The sequence below is a fragment of the Vipera ursinii genome (assembly GCF_947247035.1).
Source record: "Vipera ursinii genome assembly, chromosome: Z".
NCBI lineage: Eukaryota > Metazoa > Chordata > Lepidosauria > Squamata > Viperidae > Vipera > Vipera ursinii.
This window is the reverse complement of record NC_139517.1, coordinates 99,224,119-99,251,361: the sequence shown is the minus strand read 5'-3', so window position 1 is coordinate 99,251,361 and position 27,243 is coordinate 99,224,119. Positions and strand designations below refer to the sequence as shown.

The 27,243-nt window shown below is 40.3% G+C and overlaps 1 protein-coding gene across 1 annotated transcript in view; it reads right to left on the bottom strand.

The window, feature by feature from the left end:
• The window catches only part of SLC25A13 (solute carrier family 25 member 13), a 153,744-nt gene that overhangs the window by 90,030 nt on the left and 36,471 nt on the right, over positions 1-27,243 (bottom strand). The window contains exon 4 of the mRNA XM_083376358.1: positions 20,349-20,464. Within this exon, the coding sequence (XP_083232484.1) occupies positions 20,349-20,464 (116 nt within the window). The remainder of the gene's footprint in view (positions 1-20,348; positions 20,465-27,243) is intronic.

Genomic DNA, 27,243 nt, shown 5'->3' with positions numbered 1-27,243 from the left:
GGCATCTTCTGATATGCTCAAATAACACCAATATTCAGCAACCTACCCTGGATCCCAGAAGGCTTCTGAATCCAGCTGATTATCACATATAAGATTCTACATGATATGGGATCAAGCTATTCATGCGACTTATCTTGTTGGACCCTTAAGTAGTGAAATCTTGGTTATGTCTCACCTATGGATAGCACCTTCCTGAGATCTGGATGCCCTAAACCTTGGAGGTTTCTTATTACAATATCCAGGCATTTTTGAGAGCTATTATTTAACTGGGACATCCTGAGTTTATACTGTATTGTTAGGATGGTTTTAATCTTTGAACTCTGCCTGTAATAAGAGTCACTCTGCAAAATTTTTAAACAAATTAAATAAAATTAATGTTTCCTTATATTTCTCCATCTTATGCATCATTGTCTTTTAGTTGTGTCTTTGGAATATTCTTTGTGTTTTCTTTCTTTTTTTTTTTCAACCCAAGATTCTGATGCCTCTTTGGTTCTCTTTCCACATTTTAAAATTATTATTTTATTATTTTCTCAACAAGCTCTGTATTGATTAGCGATTGGCTGAATTCTATGATCAACTGGGAACAAAATACAAATCTTCCCTATTCAATATAACAACTTAACCACTATAAGAATTGTCTCCTAAGAAAGTTCACTGGAAAGAACAAAATACTATTTAGTATAGAATTCTCTATCTGGTATCTAATTAGAAGCTTTGAGAAACCCAAAAATAGAAATATTTTTTTTATTAACAGGTTCTCAAACTCCGCAATCCTGTGACCTTTCAATGGCAAATTAATTTGTGAACTACCATCATTAATAAAACTAATTATTTAATTGGAGTTAGGTATGGGCAAGAAATGATATATTGGATTTTCAAAGAAGAAAGAAAAACAGGAAAAGGTAAGCTAAAAATTAAAGAAGAATGTAAAAATACACAATTATTGTATTGATTCTAATAGGTGGAGCAGAATAGGACAAAGTCCGAACTTGACAAGAGGACTATCATTCTCCATCAGTAATCAAACAAGAGTCTTTCTTGCCCCTGCCTCCTGAGTGAGTAGGAGGAAAAAGCGCTGACTCCACAAAAAATTTAATATATAATTTACCAAGTGATATGTAGCTTCCATCATATTTTCTTGAGTTATCTTCTTTTTTTTTAGCAATACCAGCACATTGGTGAAATTAAACTTTTCTCTTACATGCAATAAAAGTTTTTCCATTTTTAAAAACTAAAAACTAAAACATAAACATACTTAACTTCACTAACAAACATGCTTTTGCAGATGATCCAAAAACTGATGATACAGTCATGACAGAAGTCACCAGCTGGCATAAAGCTACCCACCATTGTAGCAGTGCTACAATTAGCAGATGATTTTGAGAGCTATAACTATATATGATTTAGCCATCTGCTTAAATGCAGCAAAGATTTGCCCAACAAAAGCAAGCACATATTTTGTCACATCTACTGCATTGCCTGATCAGTATAACAAAAATTCTTACCATCCTCCAATTGCATGTACCCCCAAGATCATTATCCACTGTACGAGCATCTTAACAAAAATCTCTATTGCTATTAGTATATTAATGCTGTATTAAACAAATAGTATTTAGAAATATACTGCATCAAGATACTATACAGGCATCACAACTTTATCATTGTTCAGTCATGACCCAACAGTCATCATTTCACCAAGTGTTTCTGTAAGGTCATGCTTGTGTCCTCATGATAGCTAGCCTTTTATTTTTCCAAACACTGTCTTCATTAATCATTTTGCCTTTGCATTACATGTCCAAAATATTTAAACTTTAGGGCCATTATTAATGGAGCCTATATTTTTTGCTTAATATTGAAGTGTTTGTTCCTTCTTTTCCAAAATTGCTTCACCAGTTTTTGACAGCACAATTCAAACTCATTATTTCTTCATCAGCTCAGTTGAATGTTATAGCTGTATGTTACAATTGGTCTTACTATTACATATTTTCGATCATGACTTGTAGCCATTTATGTCTTTATTTTCATGAATGTTTCTAAATCAATTTCCTCACAATACTTTGTGCAATGAAATATAGTTTAACTCTCCAATGCCTACACCAGATGCGATTTCACATTTTTAGTAAAAGGCATCCTATATTGTAGATTGCACTTTTTCCTGTATCTTCAGTTCTTCAATATAAATTTTAAATTCAATGGCAAAACTGCTGAAAGATATTTCAAATATGATTGCATAGATTTGTATCAAGGCATAATAACAACCATAAGAAATTTCCAGCCAACATGGCAGCTGACCTGTATCCCTTTACTGAAAAACACAATCCTAATACACAATGGCTGAAAATCAACTGCTCTGAAATGGTAAACACATGAATTCCCAAATTCTCCTCTAACCCCGTATTAGGAAAAAATAGAGATCTGTGTGTCCCCATTCATTTTCCATCATCACTCTTCCAAAACATGTCACTCAGCCTTATCTTATTTACTAAGAGCCAAAAATCACAGAAAAATCTTTCCTTTGTCTAGAGAAGAATCCTAGTAATAAAAAATGTTTATCTTGAAGTCACTAAGCTCTCTATCATAATCTCAAGATCTGTTTCCTGGTCATTCACTGTTATCACAAAACCTTTCAGTATATTGTATATGAAATCAGGTTATTTTTGTATCCTTGACTCCTGATAGCCCATCACTACTTTGGCCATACTACAAATATAGTTTGCCACTTCTCTATCTTCTTCTTGGATGTTTTTTCAGATTTCTGGTCTACTCAACAGCCCTGGGATTTTATATTACTCTCTCATCCAAGTACTAACCGGGTTTAATTCTTAGTTTTTCAAGGTTGCATAAGTGTGACCACTGACCTTTTAAGATTTATGTGTACCTCCAATCACACTCCATGTTTTCTTGATTTAGTTAAATCACATCTATATTTTCTTCTAAAAAATAATAGACAATTCAGAAGTATCTTGTTAAGGTGGTACTGCAATCAACATGAACATGTGGAACAACATATTTGGTTCCACAATCACTGTTGACCATGAAATAAGGTCATATTTGATCAGCAAAAATTTAAAACAACAATATACTTACTTATTTTTTCTAATGATTAAATAAAGGATAAAAGTGGCTATAGGAAAATTACCCTTCCTAGATTTTCCAAACTGAAACAGTGGTTTTATATTATTAACATCTATGATTAGTATCAGTCTATTGTAAGAAGAATAAATGAATATTTATATTTTACAAGGGTAAATCTGCAGCTGTTGGACATATATTAAGGAGTCTGACATTTAACCAACATGATTGTAAGAGTGTTTATCTTCAATTTCTTCAAGATAACAGGTTTATTTGAAATTTATTTATTTTATTTATTCTATCTCAGCTGAGATAGGTCAAATTCATTCCAAAATTGCTGCTTAATAAACAGACCTTTTCTTCTATACTATTGTCTTATCAAAGACAGTTATATTTCAGGTCATTTAACAAGACAGTTTGAATTTACTTTCCAAGTGGCTCTATCTTACCTTCTCTCTCTCCTTTTCTTTAAAAATAGGATGAAGGAAGCAATATTTAGCCATCTGAGCAAGGTGCATTCTGAATGTGCTCACTAACGGAAAGTACTCTCAGTTATCTCTTTTTCAAAATTGGAGCTATTATACTCATTTGTGAAAATCCACATTTAGCCTTTCATAAAAAGTGGAATTTTGACCCATTGAACTGGAAGAGTTTCTGTGCTGTTCCACTGATCTTTGACAAGATGGCTTACAACAATTTAGTGGTGGTATGAATTTTTATTCCACAGTTTAACTGACTACTCACAAGTAGTAAATTTACTTCAGATAACTTGTGTTTTATGGATTCTAAAGATTGCAACAAAATTGGAGATGAAAACAAACAAATTAAAGACTGAGTTCACTGAAATCAGTTATTACTAAGATATGCCTCCCCAAGGACAATTAATATGGACAATATGATGTCTTCCTTGATTTTTTAGAGTTAAGTTTGTGTGCTAGTACATATATTTCCAAATAATGGCAAGAAGAAATATGTTAATGATCAATAAAAATGTAACTTTAATGATCAATAAAAAATGTAACTATCATCTCCATTTCATTATATGAGTATCTATGACTACAAGTTAAAATAAAGGTTTCAATTCTCCCCTTACTTCAGATTTGGAATCTAAGCATAAAAATACAACAGTTTTGTCAGATCCATTCCAAGAATGACATAGATCAATTCAGACAAATTTCAGTTTTTTATTTGCTTACATTCAATAGACAGAACTTTGCCAGACTAAATCTTTACTTTTCTGACATGAATGGATATACTTTGGGAGATTCTAGAAATAGCTATCCTAACTTTCTTCCTCTGACTCCTATCCAGTTCTAGACTATGTTGTTTCTTGTCCTGCCCCTCTCCTTGAAACTAAATTAATCTGGCAGTAGATCTTTGAAGCCTAGTCACAAATTAAAGGGATGGAACAATGAAACGATAATTAGTATAAAGTTCTTAACTAATGGTAGCTTTTATGCTAATTCCATTACCCAGATTACCAAAATAAAGAAATATATTTGCTTGCTTCCGTTTCATGCCCTAACAGCATCAAGATAAACCTTAATAGATTCTTTAAAGCAATTATGGCAGAGATTCTTTATCAGAACTCTATTTCCTACATATTCCTCAAATCATGCAATGAACTGAGCTACAGGTTTCATTTGTCTTAGTCTCAATGTACGGCAAAATGCATATTTATACAAAATCATTGCAAATTCCAAGAGTTAAAGGAATGTCATGTAGAAATGGAATATGGAGCTAAATTAAAACAGAATATAGAGCTAAAGATTTAACAAAGCATCATACCGTATATACTTGAGTATAAGCCGACTCGAGTATAAGCCGAGACCCCCAATTTCACCCCCAAAAACTGGAAAAAGTTGTTGACTCGAATATAAGCCGATCCGCCGTTCTGCAAGCCTCTGCCGCCAGCAGAGGCTCGATCCGCCATTTTGCAAGCCTGAATACACAGGAATACCCTGTGTGGCCTTGGCTCTCCGGGAAGCCCTGGCTGTCCGCTTCCTCGCTCCACGCTGCTATTCGGGGCCCGCGCGTTCCCCGGGCAAATCGCGGTGCCCAGCAGGCGAGGAAACACGCCTGCTCCAGTCGCCCCCCCTTCCCTCAGGAGACGCGAAGCAAGTGACCGCCCGGAGCTTACCGAGGACTTGCTTCGGTGCTTCCAGGATCGCGCGCACCTCTCCCAAGCCGCCGCCGTCCGGAGACCTGCCGAAGTTTGGGGAGGTTTGGGGAGGTGCGCGCGCACCTCCCCAAACCTCCCCAAACGTCAGCAGGTCTCCGTTCCTCTGCGCCCTGCCTGCCTGCTTCTTTCCACAGCGGAAAGAAGCAGGCAGGCAGGGGGCGGAGGAACGGAGACCCGGCGACGTTTGGGGAGGTTTGGGCGCCTCCCCAAACCTCCCCAAACGTCGCCGGATCTCCGTTCCTCTGCGCCCTGCCTGCCTGCTTCTTTCCACAGCGGAAAGAAGCAGGCAGGCAGGGCTCGGAGGAACGGAGACCCGGCGACGTTTGGGCGCCTCCCCAAACCTCCCCAAACGTCGCCGGGTCTCCGTTCCTCTGCGCCCTGCCTGCCTGCTTCTTTCCACAGCGGAAAGAAGCAGGCAGGCAGGGCTCGGAGGAACGGAGACCCGGCGACGTTTGGGGAGGTTTGGGCGCCTCCCCAAACGTCGCCGGGTCTCCGTTCCTCTGCACCCTGCCTGCCTGCTTCTTTCCACAGCGGAAAGAAGCAGGCAGGCAGGGCTCAGAGGAACGGAGACCCGGCGACGTTTGGGGATGTTTGGGGAGGCGCCCAAACCTCCCCAAACGTCGCCGGGTCTCCGTTCCTCCGCCCCCTGCCTGCCTGCTTCTTTCCGCTGTGGAAAGAAGCAGGCAGGCAGGGCGCAGAGGAACGGAGACCCGGCGACGTTTGGGGATATTTGGGGAGGCGCCCAAACCTCCCCAAACGTCGCCGGGTCTCCGTTCCTCCGAGCCCTGCCTGCCTGCTTCTTTCCGCTGTGGAAAGAAGCAGGCAGGCAGGGCGCAGAGGAACGGAGACCCAGCGACGTTTGGGGAGGCGCCCAAACCTCCCCAAACGTCGCCGGGTCTCCGTTCCTCCGAGCCCTGCCTGCCTGCTTCTTTCCACAGCGGAAAGAAGCAGGCAGGCAGGGCGCAGAGGAACGGAGACCCGGCGACGTTTGGGGATATTTGGGGAGGCGCCCAAACCTCCCCAAATGTCGCCGGGTCTCCGTTCCTCCGCCCCCTGCCTGCCTGCTTCTTTCCGCTGTGGAAAGAAGCAGGCAGGCAGGGCGCAGAGGAACGGAGACCCGGCTTCGTTTGGGGAGGTTTGGGGAGGTGCGCGTGCACCTCCCCAAACCTCCCCAAACTTCGGCAGGTCTCCGGACGGCGGTGGCTTGGGAGAGGTGCGCGCGATCCCGGAAGCTCCAAAGCCTCGGCCGCGCACAAGTCCTCGGTAAGTTTTTTTGTTGACTGGAGTATAAGCCGAAGTGGAATTTTTCAGCCCAAAAAGTGGGCTGAAAAATTCGGCTTATACTCAAGTATATACGGTATATAGAATATTCTTCCTTTTGTGAAACAGTTCTTATTTCTTAATACAATAAAAGATTGCTGAGGTCTATTTAGTCACATACCTGTGATTTTGAAGACATTTCTAGCTGGCTTATTATTAGACTCTGCGCATATGTATGAATATTCAAATAATGTCAACATGGTTTATTCTACAATCTTTTAAAATTAAGGCAACCCTTCAAGTTTCAAGTTACTTTATCTGTAAAATTAGGGATGTGAGACAGAGAAAGAAATTCTATATCAGTACTATAACTCTTGGAAGGACACGAATTCTAATCCAGTACTTCTAATATATTTAAAGCCATAAGTTGTTAAAGCAGTTCTGTCCAATTACATCTAGCCCTTATATTAAAAGACAAAAATTGATAAAAGAATAGTCTTTAAAATGTTGACACTTAAACCAGGCATCTAAACTTTTCTTTATTAAACCATGTTATAAAAGATATCAAAGTATTTTGCTTTTTTTAAAAGGCATTAGAATTCAGTAATATCCCCCCAAAGAGAAAATTGTTAAATCTCTTAAACCTCTGGACTTACATTATGAGTTTTTATGTGCCTGTCAACACTCGGGTAAAAAAAAGCAATGGTTTATTCTCTGTCTCAAATTTAAAAGCCAACTAAACTTTCTTCTACCTTCCCACTGAGATCTTTAACTCCAGGCAAACAGCAACATATCAATTTAAAATGGGATACAAAGGCCATGCAGTCTCTATTAGCTGCACATCAATATACACTACCATCTCCCATTTCATACGATTTATGGAAACAAGAACTAACTTCCCTTATTTTAAAAACTGCATTAAGTGTTGAGGAGTTGGGGAGGGTGAGGAGCGTGGAGAGGCTGTGTAGAAAAGCAATGGCCTCTGGCTGTGCTTACTGATTTGTTCATAAACCATCCATCCCTTTGCTGTATCACAAATGTTAGCAGGAAGTTTTTCTAAAATTGCACTAAAATTAAAATAGAATTACTAGGATTGTGTTAAGAGATATGGAACTAAAAAAAAATAAGTTCTTCTCAGTTAAACAGCTACCTATTTTTTGGCTTCCATATGTTAAAAACCAGAATGTGGAAACCAACATGTACATACAACGGCCTCCACATTTTAATAAATGTTTGGTATATGAATGGCTGTTTTTTTAAATAAATATTACAATATCTGGAATCACCTCTTTTTGAAAGCTTCACGTTTTTAGGAGTAAGTTGGTCCCAGTAGAACAGTGGTTCCCAATCTTTTCTATACTCTGCACCCCCGGACCATTTCTGATATATTCTTGCACCCCTTACAAAAGTTCAAAATAATGGCAACAAATTATGCATATACACTATAATTTTGAAAACCCAAGTTTTAGCACCCCCTGGAATATCATCTTGCACACCCAGGGTGTGCAAGCACCCCTGGTTGGAAACTCCTGCACTAGAACAATTGTGTGGTAAAACAAAGACTTGTTGATATTATTTGAAATAACATTTTTTTTCTATTTAATCAGGTACTAAATGCTTTGATTTAGTGATCTGTAGTGCAAAACTGAATTGAGATCCCTTGAAAATTTTAATATCACACCTGTATGTCTACTTTAGCTAGTTAGATCTAGAGGGTTTTCTTGTTAGAAGGCTGCTTCAGTTCAGTTCCCCTTTTTTTAAAGCTAAGAGACTTTATGTATCTGAGCATTAAATGTTCATTCTTATTTTTATGATATAATGTTTATTGATGCCATTTTGGATTCACGAAAATACTCCAACTTTGATCAATTTGCAATTCAATTTATCTTTACTTTCAGTTGCTGGTTCAGTTAACTATCTGATCAGTATAATCCAGTGGTGGCGAACCTATGGGACACGTGCCAGAGGCAGCACTCAGAGCCCTCTCTGTTGGCACGCGCGCTACTGCTGCCAGCAGCAGGTCCATCAGGCCACCACCGCCGCCCGGAGCAGGAGCCCCACCCAGCACAAAGGAGAAGCAGCGGCCAACTACCGTATATACTTGAGTATAAGCCGACTCGAGTATAAGCCGAGACCCCCAATTTTACCCCAAAAAACTGGAAAAAGTTATTGACTCGAGTATAAGCCGAGTATAAGTATTCTGTGCCACAACGAGCTGCTCGTTGACTCCGCCGGCGGCTGTTTCTTGCCGCCTCTCAGCTGATGGAGCTGCGCGACCACCGGCAGCCGTCTCCAGCCTTCTCCCAGCCATTCCTGCCGGCACGTGTGCTCTGTGGCCGTTCATGGCCGCCCCCGTTCGCCCCCCAACCGTGGGTGCGGCCGCGGGTCTGGCGTTCGCCCGCCGACCAGCTGATGGGCGCAGGCGTGGCCGGGCTGTCCCCGGAGCCGGGCGGGTTCCACCAGCGTTGGCCCGCCAAACAGCTGATGGGCGTGGGCGTGGCCGGGCTGTCCCCAGAGCCGGGCGGGTTCCACCGGCATTCGGTGTTCACCCGCCGAACAGCTGATGGGCGCGGGCGTGGCCGGGCTGTCCCCGGAGCGGGGCGGGTTCCACCGGCGTTGGCCCGCCAAACAGCTGATGGGTGCGGGCGTGGCCGGGCTGTCCCCAGAGCCGGGCGGGTTCCACCGGCGTTCGGTGTTCGCCCGCCGAACAGCTGATGGGCGCGGGCGTGGCCGGGCTGTCCCCAGAGCCGGGCGGGTTCCACCGGCGTTCGGTGTTCGCCCGCCAAACAGCTGATGGGCGCGGGCGTGGCCGGGCTGTCTTCGGAGCCGGGCGGATTCCACCGGCGTTCGGCGGGCGAACGCCGGACCTGCGGGCGTGCCAACTGCTGAGGCAGCCGTGGGGAGCCCAGACGGTGGAACCCGCCCGGCTCCGGAGACAGCCCGGCCACGCCCGCGCCCATCAGCTGTTCGGCGGGCGAACGCCAAACGCCGGTGGAATCCGCCCAGCTCTGGGGACAGCCCGGCCACGCCCGCGCCCATCAGCTGTTCGGCGGGTGAACGCGGAACGCCGGTGGAACCCGCCCGGCTCTGGGGATAGCCCGGCCACGCCCGCGCCCATCAGCTGTTCGGCGGGTGAACACCGGACCCGTGGCCGTGCCAACTGCTGAGGCAGCCGTGCGGAGCCCAGCCCTCCCTTCTCTCAGCAGCCTGTTCCGAACGAAGGGACAGTTCTTTTTTCTGTTGACTGGAGTATAAGCCGAAGTGGAGTTTTTCAGCCCAAAAAGTGGGCTGAAAAATTCTGCTTATACTCAAGTATATACGGTAACAAGCTTCAGTAGAGGTGGTGGTGCAGAGGTCACCAACCATTGTCAATTGGTGGACTGGAAGAAAAGGGAAGGGGAAGCATTTTACATGCGTGCATGCGTGCACGGGGCCGTGAGCACACATATGCTGCAAATGGGGCAGGGCGAGTGCCTGCATGATACTCACTAGCCATTTTTGCACCCCCAGTTTTTGCATGCCAGAGGCAGCACTCAGAGGTGCCTCCCTGCTCACCCTGAGGGCACCACAGTGCTGATGCAGCCCTGGCACTTTGCGATCAATAAGTGTGTTTTCGGTTGTGGTTTGGGCACTCGGTCTCTAAAAGGTTTGCCATCACTGGTATAATCCAATATGAAACAGTACAGTGATTTTTTTAAGATGTCTGCAGCAAGTTTCATAAAATTATTCTTAAGAGTTCACAGTCTTTGTGGCTTATTTCCAGTGATACAAAGAAACTATAAAACTCATTAAAAATCTGAAAGGCTGTTGCTTTATACTTATTTATTGGTCCACTCTATTTTTTTCACTCTATTGCCTACACTAAAGCAGGGCACCTTTGCACCTTTAAGAAAAAAGTTTGGCCCCTAAGCGACAACATGGAGCATGGTAGTTATATCACCAGAGATTGACTGATTATGTGCCATCAAGTTAGCATTAACTCATTGAGTCTAATTGAGTCTATCCACCTTGCTATTAGTAATCCTCTTCTCTTTCCTTCCACCTATTCTAGTAAGTCTTTAAAAGAGCTAGTCTTCACATCATGTACTCCAAATATGATAATCTGATAACTGATGATAGAATCAAGATCACATGAAATGTTAATACTACTTTATAATGCTTTAGTAAGTCCACATTGGGAATATTACATCCAGTTTTGGTTGCCACAATATTAAAAAGATGTTGAGGTTCTAGAAAGAAGGGCAACAAAGATAATTAGGGAACCGAAGACTAAAACATATGAGGAACAGTTGCAGGAATTGGGTATGTATAGTTTAATGAAGAGAAGGACTAGGAATGACATGATAGCAGTGCTCCAATATCTAATGGGCTGCCACAAAGAAAAGAGGATCACTCTATTCTCCAAAGCACCTGAAGGAAGACAAAAAGCAATGGACTGAAACTAATCAAGGAGAGAAGCAACCTAGAACTAAGGAGAAATGTCCTGACAGAAGGGGCGTTGTCTTACCTGAACGCCTTTTCTCAGCATGATGATGGAGAATCCATGAATGGATTAACTCTGTCTTCCTGCCCAATGAGACTAAGTCTGTCAAATTTGCCATGCCTCTCCTGGGCCAGGATACCTCCCAGTCACGACAAAGGCGAAGATATTGATGACAGTCTGACATGTTGGTTCCCATACCCCTGACACAAGGACCTGACGGACACTAAGGGGTGGGTGTGGATTCTCCATCATCATGCTGAGAAAAGGCGTTCAGGTAAGACAACGCCCCTTCTCCAGCATCATAGATGGAGAATCCATGAACTGGGCCTCGGCCATAAGGGACCTGGAACGGGTACCCCCTTGCCGGTTCACATGGGCTTTTGCTGTCACATTGTCCATGAGGACCAAGACATGTTGTCTCACCACCCTGTTGCGGAAGTGGCATAGGGCCAGATGTATGGCTCTGAGCTCCAACCAGTTTATGTTGTGCTTCAGGTCTGACCGGGACCACCGGGTCTGAGCCAACTGTGACCTTAGGTGCACTCCCCAGCCGAACAAACTGGCATCCGTAGTTAGGGTGAGCCGAACAGGCTCCTTGAATAATGAGCCTCTGGCTACCACTGGGGAGGTCCACCACTGGAAGGATCTTAGGGTCTGAGACGGAACCTTTACCCTATGGTTGGAGGAGCTGGTGCCCAGTCTCTGAAACAGGAGCAAAAATCATTGCAGGTTCCTGGAGTGTAGTATGGCCCATGGCACTATTGCCATGCAGTAAACCATTTTCCCTAACAACTGGGAGAGAATGGCCACACGCTCCCTTTGGACCTGGAGGACTAGGGCTCGGATGCTGTCCTGACGTTCCCGAGATAGATAGACTCTGCATAGTTTTGTGTCTATGACCGCACCCAGGTGAATAAGTACTGACCTGTGGCTGTATGCCACCTCACAGGGATCAACAAGGCAATGGTGGCTGCAGGACCAACTTAATGGACACTGGCACACTTGCAATGCTCCTGATGGCCGTAATACCAGTTGAAAGCACCTTTGGTGCACTGGACAGGTCTACTGTGGTGGCAAGATCACCTCAGTGGTAACGGCCAGCTCACACGTAGCTCACTTAGTGGCGGCAAGATCACCTTAGTGATAATGACCAGCTCACTAGTCCTAGTTGGTGGCAGCAAGGCTAAGAATGGCACAGCCAGCACACATCTTCTGTTGGAGTGGATGAGGAAACACCTAGGCTGGGTCCTAGGGCTATAACTGTTGCCTCCTGTATTGACCATCCATTTCTGAGAGGCTTGTCCAGAGAATGTAAGTAGGGAGGTGAAGTAAAGGTGATTGGACCTGATGTTGTAGGAACAGCCAGAACTGATGGCCACTATAACCTCAAATGTGTGGCCTGTAATATTATTGCTCTACGGCCTTGATGCCATGGTCAAAAAGAAGAGCTCTGGTCCCAGAGCCTTCTGCAGTGGCTGGAAGAAAAGAAGTATAAAAGAACCCCTGAGCCTGCTTTACCTATGAAGTCAAGCAGTGGGTGGCAATATGCTTTAATTCCTCTAGCTCAAAGAAGCGTGCACTCCACCCCCCTGAGGCTGGCAGAGACAGGCCGCACCTGGAGCGATAGCGGCGCCTAAAATGGCGGCTGCTACTGAGGAAAACTCTTAGGAGGGTTAGGCTGACGATAGGGAAAGCCAGTAAGGAAAGCTGCTACAGGCACGCTTGAAAGGCAGCAGAGGATTTCCAGAGAAAACCTCCCCATGCGGCTTCCAAAATAGCGCCCGCAACAAGCACACCACGAGAAGGGACGGAGGCCTGGGGCTTCCTGGAGACTGCAGAGTAAGAAGGGCACCTTTACCCATTATGGCACTGTGCTGATCCCAGCGCAGCTAGACAGATAAAGAAGGAATGTAGGCCGAGGCCTGTGGAGAGGGCCTTCTGCAGTGGCTGGGAAGCCAAATGTTTCCTGGAGTTTGAAGCTCCAAAGGGAGAGGAAAATCCGCCGAGCGGTTAGGAGCTGCGCTGATCCCAGCGCAGAGAGGAAAATGGAGAATTCACGAATGGAAAGTAAAGAACCATACAACCTGCTTAATGAATTCAGTCTGCAAACTGGGAGCCAAAATTATCATGTCTATTCTGGGCACAGACTAAGTCGTGACTGGGAGGTATCCTGGCCCAGGAGAGGCGTGGCAAATTTGACACACTTAGTCTAATTGGGCAGGAAGACAGAGTTAACCCATTCGTGGATTCTTCATCTATCATGCTGGAGAACAATTAATCAGTGGAATGACTTGCCTCCAGAAGCTATAAGGGCTCAACACTGGAGATTTTAAAGAAGAGATTGGACAACCATTTGTCTGAAATGGTATAGGGTTTCCTGCTTGAGCAGGGAGATAGACTAGTGTTGGTCTCTTCCAACTCTTTATTCTGCACCAGATCACATTTGAGCTTTGAGTAACAACTCTTGACTGATTTATTCTAGGATCCATTTGATAGTTTTCTTAGCTAACTATGCCATTCTCTGGTGTCTTCACCTATACTAAAGTTCAAAAGCATAAATATTTTTCTATCCTGCTTCTTCAAAGTTTCAACTTCTACAGAAGCAACAGTGTCAGAGGGAAAACTATAGTCTCTGCGATTCTGATCTTTCTAATTATACAGGTATCATTGCATTGGAATATTTTTTCCAAGGCCCTTATTTCTACTTTATCAAGTACTAATCTGCAGTATATTTGACTGCTGCTTCTTTACTGTTCATTCTAAATAATAAAAAGTAGACGTTATCCACCATTTCAATAAATTTATTATAAGGTTAATTGCTGTAATTGTTTGTAACTGTTCATAACTTTTCATCATCTTTATATTATATAGACCCATTTTTACTGTACCTTCATTTCAAATCATGTCCATATTCAGCTATCAACTTTCTATCTCTAGAAGAATGCAATGGCTCTTGTCACGATTATAAAGAAACTAATCCAGACAGCCCTAGGGGGTTAACATTGACTAGAAGACATAGTACACATACAAACTTTATTTTTGTTTATTGTTTATTATTTGTTTGTTAGTACAAGAAATGAAGTAGTTCGGTTGTGATAGCAAAAATGTAGCCAGAAAAACAGATCAAAAACTGCTCACACACAAGTTCCAAGACAAGTACAATGGGGGGAAAAAAGCCAACCGATTTCCATAATATGGATTTTTAAGAATAACAATTAACCACCCTGGACAAACTATATATAGGCCATGGGCAGCAACTTTTCCAAGCCAATCAGTGTTAACAGCAGCCCTTAATCCTGGATAATTTAGTAGAACTTTTGCCAGGATTTTTGTTTTATTTGGAGCACAGAAGAGAGGGAGGGAGGGAGGGAGGGAGGAGGGGTATTGGGTGGGTGCGCCTGCCCTCTGGAACCAGCTGCCCGTGGAGCTTAGGACTGCTCCCGACCTCCGTTCATTCCGCCGGGACCTGAAGACCTGGCTCTTCTAGCTCTCTGGCCCAGGCTGAGAATTTTAATTTTAATTTTAATTTTAATTGGGTTTTTTTTACTTTTTTCAGGGACTGTTGTAATTATTTTTAACTGTTTTTAACTTTTGTATTTCTTGTTTTAAATTACCCTGTAAACTGCCCTGAGTCCTTCGGGAAAGGGCGGTATATAAATCCAATTAAATTAAATTAAATTAAAATTGTCTTCTGGGGCTTAGAAATTTAGATAGAAAGAATTCTACAACACAATAGCTACAAACCATGACATGTGTATTGGACAGGTTATTCTTAGAAACTAATTTAGACATCTGTAAGATTAAATTGCCACTTGCCTAGTTTTATGTATCTATCCCATCTGAAACCAATATATACACTGAAAGCTCAAAAAAGTTTTATTTCATTATTTTTTTCTATTGTTTGGAAAGAAAATATGAACATGCCATATTTTCTAATATACATTCTTAAACTATTTACATACTATCCTTATCTAAATATCCAGAATATGTAGCAGCAAAATAACAAAGGACAATATAATAATTATAATAATAATTATTTAAATTAAATAATATTGCTTTCTAAGAGATCATAAGAAAACAATGCACAAATGTAAAAGCCTGGATTACTTCTGAAAAGTAAGCTCGAGAAGATCAGCTATTTGGAACAATTTTGAATTACTGAAAGAATTTTGGTTCTCTAATACTAATGCGATATTTTTATTTTGTTTTGTTAAATTTATGTGGATGTGCATAAGATAACCCTTGGAGTCATACAATAAAACCTACAATTATAAAACCTCTTAAAACACATAAAGATAAATAAGAACAAGATCATGAGAGGGTTAAAATCAAAATATTATATATGACGCAGCCAATGTCTGTCTGCTACCAGGGGACCTCAAGCCTGATGGGAAAAAAAATACAATTGAAGGCTTTTGAAAGACCTTTAAGGACTGGGGCTAATTTCACCTCAGAGAGGATTATGTTCCAAAGGGCAATACCTACAATTACTATAAGATACTTTTTGATGTTACAGTTTGGTCCAGATATATTAGCAGTATTAAAAACTCTTTAATTATTATCAAGACCAAAATTATTTTAGATTATTCTAAATTTCTCTGTTTAAAATTAGTATAAGAATATTGTTAAGGTGAAAATCAGTTATTTGCATGAATTTTGGAATATACTATAATGTGGAAGATGATCTTAAAGAGTATTATTATATTTCTCATGCTCCTAAAACAAAGTGAGTTTTACATCAGATATTGGGATTTACAAAAGAATGCTGTAAATAGCTATGGACAATTTTTGATTTATATTAAGCATAGGGCCTCCTTCATGGGTTACTGCCTTGTTGTGGCGAAGGGGCTTGCGTAATTCAATGAAGCTATGAGCTATGCCATGCAGGGCCACCTAAGACAGACAGGTCATAGCGGAGAGTTCTGACAAAATGTGATCCACTGGAGAAAGAAATGGCAACCCACTCCAGTATCTTTGCCATGAAAACCCCATGGACAGTACCAAAAGGCAAAAAGATACGACGCTGGAAGATGAGCTCCTCAGGTCGGAAGGCTACTGGGGAAGAGCAGAGGGCTAGTACTAGTAGCGCCAGAAAGAATGAAGCGACTGGGCCAAAGCTGAAAGGACGCTAAGCTGTGGATGTGTCTGGTGGTGAAAGGAAAGTCCGATGCTGTAAAGATTTTTTCTCCATAGGAACCTGAAATGTAAGATCCATGAATCAAGGAAAGCTGGACGTGGTCAAACAAGAGATGACAAGACTGAACATCAACATCTTAGGGATCAGCGAACTAAAATGGACAGGAATGGGTGAATTTAATTCAGGTGACCATCAGATGTACTACTGCAGGCAAGAATCCCTCAAAAGAAATGGAGTAGCCTTCATAGTCAATAAAAGAATAGAAAAAGCAATACTGGGATACAACCCCAAAAATGACAGAATGATCTCAGTTCGAATCCAAGGCAAACCATTCAATATCACAATACTCCAAATCTATGCCCCAACCACCAGTGCTGAAGAGGATGAAATTGACCAGTTCTATAAAGCCCTACAGCACCTTATACAACTAAAACCAAAAAATGATGTCCTTATCATCATGGGAGATTGGAATACTAAAGTAGGAAGCCAAAAGATAACCGGAATAACAAGCAAGTTTGGCCTTGGAGTACAAAATGAAGCAGGGCACAGGCTGATAGAATTTTGTCAAGAGAATACGATGGTCATGGGAAAACGATGGTCTTTTCCAACAACCTGAGATGGCTCTACACATGGACATCACCAGACGGCCAACACTGAAATCAGACTGACTATGTGCTCTGCAGCCAAAGATGGAGAAGCTCTATACAGTCAGTAAAAACATGACCAGGAGCTCACTGTGGCTCAGACCATGAGCTTCTCGTTGCAAAATTTAGGCTTAAACCAAAGAAAGTAGGGAAAAACACTAGGCTGCTCAGATATGAACTAAATCACATCCCTGATGAATATACAGTAGACGTGACAAATAGATTTAAGGAATTAGATCTGATACACAGAGTGCCTGAAGAACTATGGACGGAGGTTCGCAACATTGTACAAGAGGTAGCAACTAAAACCATCCCAAAGAAAAAGAAATGCAAGAAAGCAAAATGGCTGTCTGAGGGATGGACAACAACCTAAGATATTTTTAATTTTTTAAAAATTTTAATCCCACTTATATCCCGCCCTTCTCCGAAGACTCAGGGCGGCTTACAATCTAAAGCACAATGTGCTTAGCAATAGATATGCAGATGATACCACTCTAATGGCAGAAAGTGAAGAGGAACTAAAGAGCCTCTTGTTGCGGGTGAAGGAGACTGCAAAAGTTGGGCTGAAACTTAACATTAAGAAAACCAAGATCATGGCATCCAGCCCTCTCAATTCCTGGCAAATAGATGGGGAGAAAATGGAGGTAGTGACAAATTTTATTTTCCTGGGCTCCAAGATCACCGCAGATGGGGACTGCAGCCAAGAAATTAAAAGACGCTTGCTCCTGGGGAGGAAAGCTATGGCAGATCTAGACAGCACACTAAAAAGCAGAGACATCACCCTGCCAACAAAAGTGTGTATAGTCAAGACCATGGTTTTCCCAGTTGCAATGAATGGCTCTGAAAGCTGGACCATAAGAAAGACTGAGCACCAAAGAATTGAGGCCTTTGAACTATGGTGCTGGAGAAGACTCCTGCGAGTCCCTTGGACTGCAAGGCGTTCAAACTGGTCAGTCCTAGAGGAGATCAACCCTGACTGCTCTTTAGAAGGCCAGATCCTAAAGTTGAAACTCAAATTCAAGGTTTTGGTTATGATCTTCAAGTCCTTACATGGCATGGGTCCGGGGTACCTCAAGGACCACCTGTTGCCGGCGCAAAATCCCGTCCGCCCTGTGCGTTCCCACAGAGGGCCTCCTCAGGGTGCCTCCGGTCAGGGAATGTTGACTGGTGGCCCCCAGGGGAAGGGCCTTCTCTGTGGGTGCTCCGGCGCTATGGAACCAACTGCCGGTTGAGCTCCGGATGGCATCGGACCTTCACTCCTTCCGGCGCGGTCTGAAGACCCACTTATTTGAACTAGCTGGCCTGGCCTGATGGGGAACGTTTGGGTTTTTAATGGGTCTTTTATTGTCTTTTATTGTTATTGTAATTTTTAATTGGGCACTTGTTTAATTCCTTTTTAATTTTTGTATTGTTATTTATATATGCCCTGTTAACCACCCTGAGTCCTTCGGGAGAAGGGCGGTATACAAATTTAATAAAAGTAAGTAAGTAAGTAAGTAAATACTTTGGCCACCTAATGAGAAGGACTCACTGGAGAAGAGTCTAATGCTGGGAAAGATTGAGGGCAAGAGAAGAAAGGGACAACAGAGAATGAGGTGGCTGGATGGAGTCACTGAAGCAGTAGGCATGAGCTTAAATGGACTCCAGAAGATGGTAGAGGACAGGAAGGCCTGGAAGAACGTTGTCCATGGGGTTGCAATGAGTCGGACACGACTTCACAGTTAACAACAACAAGAACAAGTATAGGGCATAGAAATATATTATTCTTACAATGGACAGACTGTACCATTGCTGTTTTGCAATCTTAAACTCATGACAAGTATGGCTGTCTATCAATAAAATGGAAAGACTGATCAACATACAGGTAACCCTCAACTTACAACCACAATTGAACCCCAAATTTCTGTTCCTAAGTGAGACAGTTAAGTGAATTTTCCACCATTTTATAACCTTTCTTGCCACAGCTGTTAAGTAAATCACTTCAGTTGTTAAGTTAGTGACACGGTTGTTAAGTGAATCTGGCTTCCCTATTGACTTTGCTTGTCAGAAAGTCGCAAAAGGTGATCCCAGGACACTGCAACTGTCATGAATATGAGTCAGTTGCCAAGCTCGCAAATTTTGATCATGTCATCATGGGATGCTACAATGGTCATAAGTTTGAAAAATGGTCATAAGTCACTTTTTACAGTGCTGTTGTAACTTTGATTAGTCACTAAATGAACTGTTGTTAGTCTAGGACTACCTGTAATACCACATAACCAGAGTAAAAAGCTATTTAAAATACCATTTAAAAATATTTAAAAGCCGTGATGTATAAAAATGTTGTATTTTTACTTCTTTTTAATTCTGAATATGAAAGTCATAAGATATTTTGACCCCATTATATGCAATGGCAATAATCATTTCAAAAAGAGTCTTGGTGGAGCAGTGGGCTAATGCCTCCTTAAGTAACACCAGCTGCCTGCAATCAGTGCAGGTTCGCATCCCACCAGGCTCAAGGTTGACTCAGCCTTCCATCCTTCCGAGGTAGGTAAAATGAGGACCCAGATTGTGGGGGCAATTAAGCTGACTTTGTAATAATGCCGCTTGGGGTGTGTGTGAAAGCCCTAATAAGCAGGCATATACATAGAATGAAGGTTACTGCTAAGCTTGTAAGCCGCCCTGAGTCTTCGGAGAAGGGCGGGATATAAATGGAATTTTAAAAAAACCATGTAGAATTCAACTAAAATTTTTAAAAAATCTCCTTCCATTTAAATTAATGGGTCCCATAATGCTTAAGTTTGGAAGAGCAGCATCCATGGTAATTTTTATATGAAGAAATAGGATGCTGTACAGTGTTTTAACTTTCCACCAGAATTCTAGTAAAAAGTCTTACATTGAAACTGGAAAAGTTTTGGAAACTGAGTTTTGAAAATTAGTTTGATTCCAGTTGGGATAGAACAGCTGGTATCTTGCTTTATATTTAATAATATATGTATATTTACTCTCTATATAGTAGTCTTCTGTTAAACATGAAGATTTTTAGATTCATTATCCAAAACTTCATAGAGAGCCATTGTAATATAGTGGTTAAGACAACAGATTAGGACTGAGAGATCCTAACGTTCTAGTCCACTTTCAGCCACTGATGCACACTAGATAGCTTTGACCAGTCACTTTCTTTCACCCCAACAAAACTCACTGAATTTTTCGTACAAGAAATATAGGAGAAAGCATAAAAGGTATCCTATCCTGAGCTAACACAGGCAACGCTATATATGATTCAAATAAACAATGCATTTTAAGTACATTTGAACTCGAGCTCCTGGTGTTTGGGTGAGGATTGTATACATTCTATTACCCAAGGAGGTAAAAACACTTAACAACCAAGCTCACAGTTCAACCCTGAACTACAGATATTCTCTTCTAGTGAAACTTAAATCTTATTAACAGCTTCATATACTTAAATAAATACAAATTAAACAAGGAATAAAAGCTTAAAAAAATCCCAGCTTCTCTATAATGCATGCTTATTAAAAATCCACATGAAGGAAAAGGGAAAAAGAGGGAAACAAGTAAAACAAGTCTTACCAAAAGTAACTTCTCCTTTGCCAGTTTTGTCAAAAAGTTGAAATGCCACCATAAACAATGCATCTGGAGCACAGAGGACAGATTCAAACGCTACAAATTCTTGAAAGGATATCAACCTACAGAAGAAAATGTTATTAAAAATGTAGTCCCTTGTAGAATATTGCAATAGAACATCCATTAGACCTGTCTTTCCCATCCTGGCCATCAAACATACAGAAACTGCAGCTCCCACAATTAATCTTTCCAGTTTCAGAAGATAGATAGTGTCTTTAGAAATAACAGCAGCAAGTTGTACAGTAGGTGTTTAGCATTTTCCTTTCTTTTCACTTTTTTTCCACAGCTGAAATCAATCTTTTTCTTTTAAGTCAAAAGGGGATACAGATGCATACAAATGTTTATAAGTACTGATACATACTTGTAAAAGATAAAGGTAAAGGTTCCCCCGCACATACCGTACTTGTACATATAATGTACACGGGGGGGGGAGGCTCAGCTAATCTCAATGTACACATGTTGTACTTTGACAATAAAGGTTTATTATTTATTATTTATTATTTGCTTATAAGCATTTTAAAATCTATAATTCTCCCAATTCCCATCACATAAAGTCATTCCTCTAGAAAACAGAAAGCATGAACACCCAACTGTAGCAATATTTCTTTTGCAGCTGCCAGTAAGTGGTTAAGTGAAATATTACATGATCACATCTTTTAATTGGATGTTAAACAGGGCAGTTGTCAAGCAAGGACTACCTATATGTTTATGTTAAATTTTCTTTCAAAATTGTTGACAGAACCTAATTATGACTGAAATGGCAATTTTTTTTGACACAGAATTAAACATTACAAGTTTGGGGAATTGTTTCCTAATCTAATCTTATGAAATAAAGAACATAATTATAATAGTAAAATTCATCATAAAGCCATAGTTTTTCTATGTTAAAATTATGTCAGATTGTTAGAAAACTTGCAGATTAATCATAAGAGCCAGTTTGGTGTAGTGGTTAAGGCATCCATCTAGAAACCAGGAGTCTGTGAGTTCTAGTTCTGTTATAGTTGAGTGACCTTGGGCCAGTCTCTCTCTCAATCCTTGGAATAGGCAATGCCAAGAAAACTGCAGGGATATGTCCAGATAGTCTCCAGGAGTGAATATTGAATCAAAGACACAAAATATACACACAGAGACACACACACAAAAATATGTTTCATAAAAAGCACTTTTTATGAAATGTGTGAAAAGTTGCGCTATCATGGTGGCACAGTGGTTAGAATGCAGTACTGCAGGCTAACTCACTGCTCACTCCAGGAGTTCAATCCTGACTGGCTCAAGGTTGGACTCAGCCTTCCAGCCTTCTGAAGTCGGTAAAATGAGGACCCAGATTGGGGGGGAGGGCAATATGCTGAGTCTGTAAGCCGCTTAGACAGGGCTGTAAAGCAGTGTAAAGTGGTATATAAGTCTAAGTGCTATTGATATTGCTACTTTATATTACTATTTACTAGTAAAGTATGAAGGTTCAGTTTAGGATTTACTTAAAATGCTCAATAGATGCAGGTATTCATTATTTCATAATGTAAAATATATTAGTTGATAATATAATTTATCATCAATAGTAAATTATTATGTTCACTTGTTTTGAGCAATCTTTCCACATTTCCATTACAATGATGCAACTTCTAAAATAGGTCTATATGGAAGTACAGGTAGACCTTAACTTACAATCTTTCATTTAGAAAGTTACAATGGCACTGAAAAAAGTTTTTCACACTTATAACAGTAGCAGCATCCCCATTTCACGTGAACAAAATTCGGATACTTGGCAACTGGCTGATATTTATGATAGTTGCATGTCCTGGGGTCATGTGATCAGCTTTTGTGCCCTTCAATGGAGAAGCCAGATTCACTTTACAACTATGTTACTAAGTTAACAACTGCAGTGATTCTCTTAACAACTGTGTCAAGGAAGGTTGTAAAATGGTGAAAAGCTCACTTAACAACTTCCTCACTTAGAAACAATAATTTTGGTAAGTTGAAGACTACCTGTAATTATCCAACATTAGGTAAAGTAAAGCTTTCCCCATCCCGTCATGTCCAACTCTAGGATGTGGTGCTCATCTCCATTTTTTGGCTGAGGCAGCCAGAGTTGTTCGAAGACATTTTCCATGGTCATGTAGTCAGCATAGGTATACATCAAAGGTGCATGGAACACCGTTGCCTTCTACCAAAGTGGTATCTATTAATCTACTCACATTTTCATTCTTTAAAACTGTTAGGTGGCCAGGAACTCGGGCACGGCATTGCATAGCCCTTGAGTCTTGAACCTGGGTTGTCAGCTTTTCAGCTGAAAAGCTCAACATCTTTAACTGTTGAGCCATCTCACCCTCATCCCATTGTGCAGCCCTTGGGTTTAGAACCCGGGTTGTCAGTTTTCCAGCTAACAAGCTCGGTGTCTTTAACTGCTGAGCCATCATGTCCTCTTTCATCCAACATTGGGAAACATAAAATTAATGAAAACTGGTTAGAATTGTTTAATAAGAGTATATTTTCCTATGACAACATGCATTTTACCATGTTTCCATTAGTATTTTCAAATAAAAATATTAAAAATTTTATTTGTCATACTTGTATATCCTGCAAATGTTCACAGTAATCAAAAGCACATAAACATTTAACTAAAATGTCAGTAGGAACTAAGATATAATCATTGTAACATCATAAACATCAAAGAAACATTCAAAGTGGGCATCTTATTATTTAACATAGGCCCGCAAAGTAACTCATTATTCAAGAGTTTCCAGAAGACCAGGATGGACTATTTATCTCATTAAACATACAGCCTGCCTTTTTTCAGGAGCCCTAGGCAATTTATGTCCCTTCATTTAATCCCCAAAAGATCCCTGTGAGGTTTCACTGACAGTTACCCAATGAGGTTTTCTGGCCATGAGTGGACTCGAACCCTAATCTTTCCAGTCTTAGTCCAATGTCTTAAACTGGTAGTTCACAAACTCTGAAGTACTATAATCCCTAAAATGATAAGGGATCATTTCTGTGACCTCCTCTCAAAATAAAAATTGTGATTTCATGGGTAAGCAGACAAGACCATACCACTTTCAATCATTTTAATCTATATGTTCCAGGGATTCTTAACATTTGTCACATAATGATTATACCTTGCACAGACCAAACGAGGAACTGAGTCAGTTTTATAGTGCTGCTAAACTGCTTGCACAGGTGTTTTTTTAAAAAAAAACAAAACAAAAACTGGACCTCTACTGATTGCTTACAATCTCCACAGGGATCCTGAGCTATCATTTTTAGAACTCTTTTCTTAATCTTATAACACCTGCTAATGCTCAGTTACTGTGATTTATAATATAGCATCTTGTAAACTAGAACTTACTTCATCAACTCACAGAAGAGTTCTGTTGAAATAGAATTTAACTCACAAATAGCACATCCCAGCAAAGCATGTTTTCAAAGAACACTACACAATCCTTTCACTGCTTGCTATACATTTGTTTCAAATAAATTGCTGTGGTACAGCCATTTTATTACAGATCAGAATTTATTAATTTAAGTGGTACTATCTTTAAAATAAAATAATTAGCAATTTTTACTGAAAACACAGAAAGTCTATATTAGCAAAATTCAATCCAGACCACTACATGAATATCTGTGTGCCAGCTGAATTCAAATTAACCCAATTTTTACATGTTAATTAAACCAGCTATTTTCTTCTTATTGTATTTTTGCTCCTTAAATAGACTGGCCTGCAAGTGATTCCCAACAGATCTACTCCGGCAACAATGACGTACTCATTTACTTCTATTATGACCACACAATACAGTAACTGAGTAGTAATTTTTCACAATTACACATGTGGTTCCTAATGGTTAAAATGCTGAAATAATGCATGCTACACAGCCATATGTTGTGAGCTCCATACTCCATAAGGCCAGTTGCCTAGGTAACAAGCTTTTTCTGTAGCTTAGCACAACCTTCATTGAATATCATTAGGTTTCATTAAACAGTACATATTAACATGAACTTCAATTTACAATTTAAGAATAATTTTGGCGACATAAGCTACAGCTTACCTAACTTAAAAGCCTGACTGAGAAAATCCTAATGACCAGTATTTTGATGATGCAAAACTAAAGAAGAATTTGGCAAATTGTAAACCAAGTATAAAGTTCCATGTAAGTCAGATGTTTTATTACTAATATTCCTTTTAGCAAAAGAGAAAAAAATCTCTTGGTCAAAAGATACTAAGATTGCAAATAAAAATTAAACAGAAATAAAAGCTAACTACAACAACCATTCGGCACACAGCTGGGTTAGGATACTATTTTTTTTTGTTGACAAACTGACTAATATAGATAAAATAGTTACTGTTATCCATTCCAAAGGTTGTTGCCCAAATCAATTTTCAGCATATAACTATCCCTACATTTTCCACTGTCACTACTGAGGAAATTCTGTTTTGATTTAAAGCATCTTTTAGTTACATATCTGAAGTAGAAATGACATAATGTATTATTGCAGAAAAGTGGGCTTTACAGAACTAGAAAATATTTCTCTATTTTAGAACAGAAAAATAATATTTCCCCAGTTTTAGAACAGAAATTTCAAATATGGATTTCCATCATGACATCTGGATCCCAGGATAGATAGGACGACCAAAAACAAGGTTAAACTTTACAGCTTTTCATGTGAAAAGTAAAGAGAGAATATGCTACTACAAACTATGGCATAAAGTATAAACAGATTGTGGCTAGCTGAGTAACAGTGGAATGGAGAAAGTATGAAAAAAGTGTCCAACTGCCTACTCCTCTGACAGCACTGTTTTGAGAGCGTTAACTCATAGGCAAAACCTTACTCCGTTCAGGACTACAGTACCTGGACTTAAAAATACCTGCAGTCCCTTAAGAATAGAGGCAGAGGATCATAGGAATATGGAGCTGGAGGATACCTAACTTGGTGAAGAAACCAATTTTTTATACATCAATCTTTCAATTGTCTAAATTGTCATTTAAGTACTATTGGTAGTACTATTCCTAATAATACTACTAATGATCTATTCTTAGATATTCTTGAGAATTTACATAACGTGATAACTTACAGAACATACAGATTGCAAGAATCATTTGTAGGCACTACATTTAGATTTAGATTTTAGATTTTATTAGATTTATATACCGCCCTTTCCCGAAGGACTCAGGGCGGTTTACAGGGTATTTTAAAATCATATCAATATAAAATACAAAGTTAAAAGAGAATTAAAAGATTAAATTATCCCTGAAAATAAAACCCCAGTTAAAATTCTCAGCCTGGGTCAGAGAGCTCAAAGAGCCAAGTCTTCAGGTCCCGGTGGAATGAGCGTAGGTCAGGGGCAGTCCTGAGCTCCACGGGCAGCTGGTTCCAGATGGTAGGCGCACCCACAGAAAAGGCCCTCTCCCTGGGTGTTATCTTCCAGCAATCTTTTACCGGCGGCACCCTGAGAAGACCCTCCCTCTGCGAGTGCACTGGACGAAGGGAACTTGATGCTGGCAGCAGGTGTTCCCTCAAATATTCTGGACCCAAGCCATTTAGGGCTTTATAGGTCATCACCAGCACTTTGAAATTTTTTTTCAAATTTTTCAAATTTTCAAATTTTCAAATCTACTGAAATTTTTGTGTATATTAAAGCTCTCATTCAAACTTCTTCAGGAAAGGTCCAGACAATTAAACATCTTCCATCTGATTTATATCAGTCATCCCCATTCTGATATAGTTGACACTCTAAATGTCAACTCATTGTACTATGATATGGCTAGTTTATAACAATACAACAATTCAACAACAATGGACAGTATGACAATTATAGGAGTTATATAGTCTCAGTGAACTTGGAAAGAAATTAGTTAGGAAAAGACTAATATAAATGTGTAGAGAAGATATGCAGTGACTATATTACAACAAGCAAGGTGAATTTATAAATCATTACACCCAACTTCGGTACCTGAAAAAAGCTATCAGATGCACAAGTACACAGAAATTTGAAATAGCAGGATAGCATATCATACCATACTATGAGATATAATGGAATCTCTCAGTGCCAGTTTGTTATGTGTAAAATTGAAAACACCAGGGTGAAATCTCAAGCAGGTAAGTACATTTGTGGCAAATTATTCAAAGCCTGTCACTCTTATATCTGTCTTATCCTCAATCACATTTAAAAGTAAAAGTACATTTACAATACACTCTTCTACACGTCAACCCATCAGTAAGTCCCACTAACTACAGTGGGCTTTCTTCTTTATAACTAAATACCGTATTTCAATACTGCCTTAATTGCTTAACTGCTGTTAACATATGTACAACAACAACAAAAACAAGCCATTCGTGTCTGAAAATTATTCTGTTATTTCCCTATACATGCATACCCATGCCCATTATTCTGCATGTCTAGCAATGCTACTAATTATTCTCATCATTACATTAAAAAAATCAAAAGCTAGAATGGTTCAAACTACAATCACTGTGTACTCTTAATAGCATAATGGGACACAGGCTAAGCTATGCTTATTATTTAATATTTCAGCACTACATAAACAACTTCTGAAAAATGGTAAATTAGATAAATCAATAATGGGAAAAACTGGCATTTCAAAACATATTTTGAATTGTTTACATTTCCTAAAGATAAAAGCCATATAGCATTTTTATTACTTGCTGGAATCTTAGCAATGATTGGCAGAAACTGTGTATTTTATTGAGCAGAATTTAATTATAGTAAAAAAAATTCTTAGAAGAAAACAGCTGGATTTCTAAGAATGCAATTGTAAGAAAGCATTTCTTTACAGCTTATCAATGGGAGGTAAAAACAACTTTACAAAGTCTCCTAACTCCCACCCTG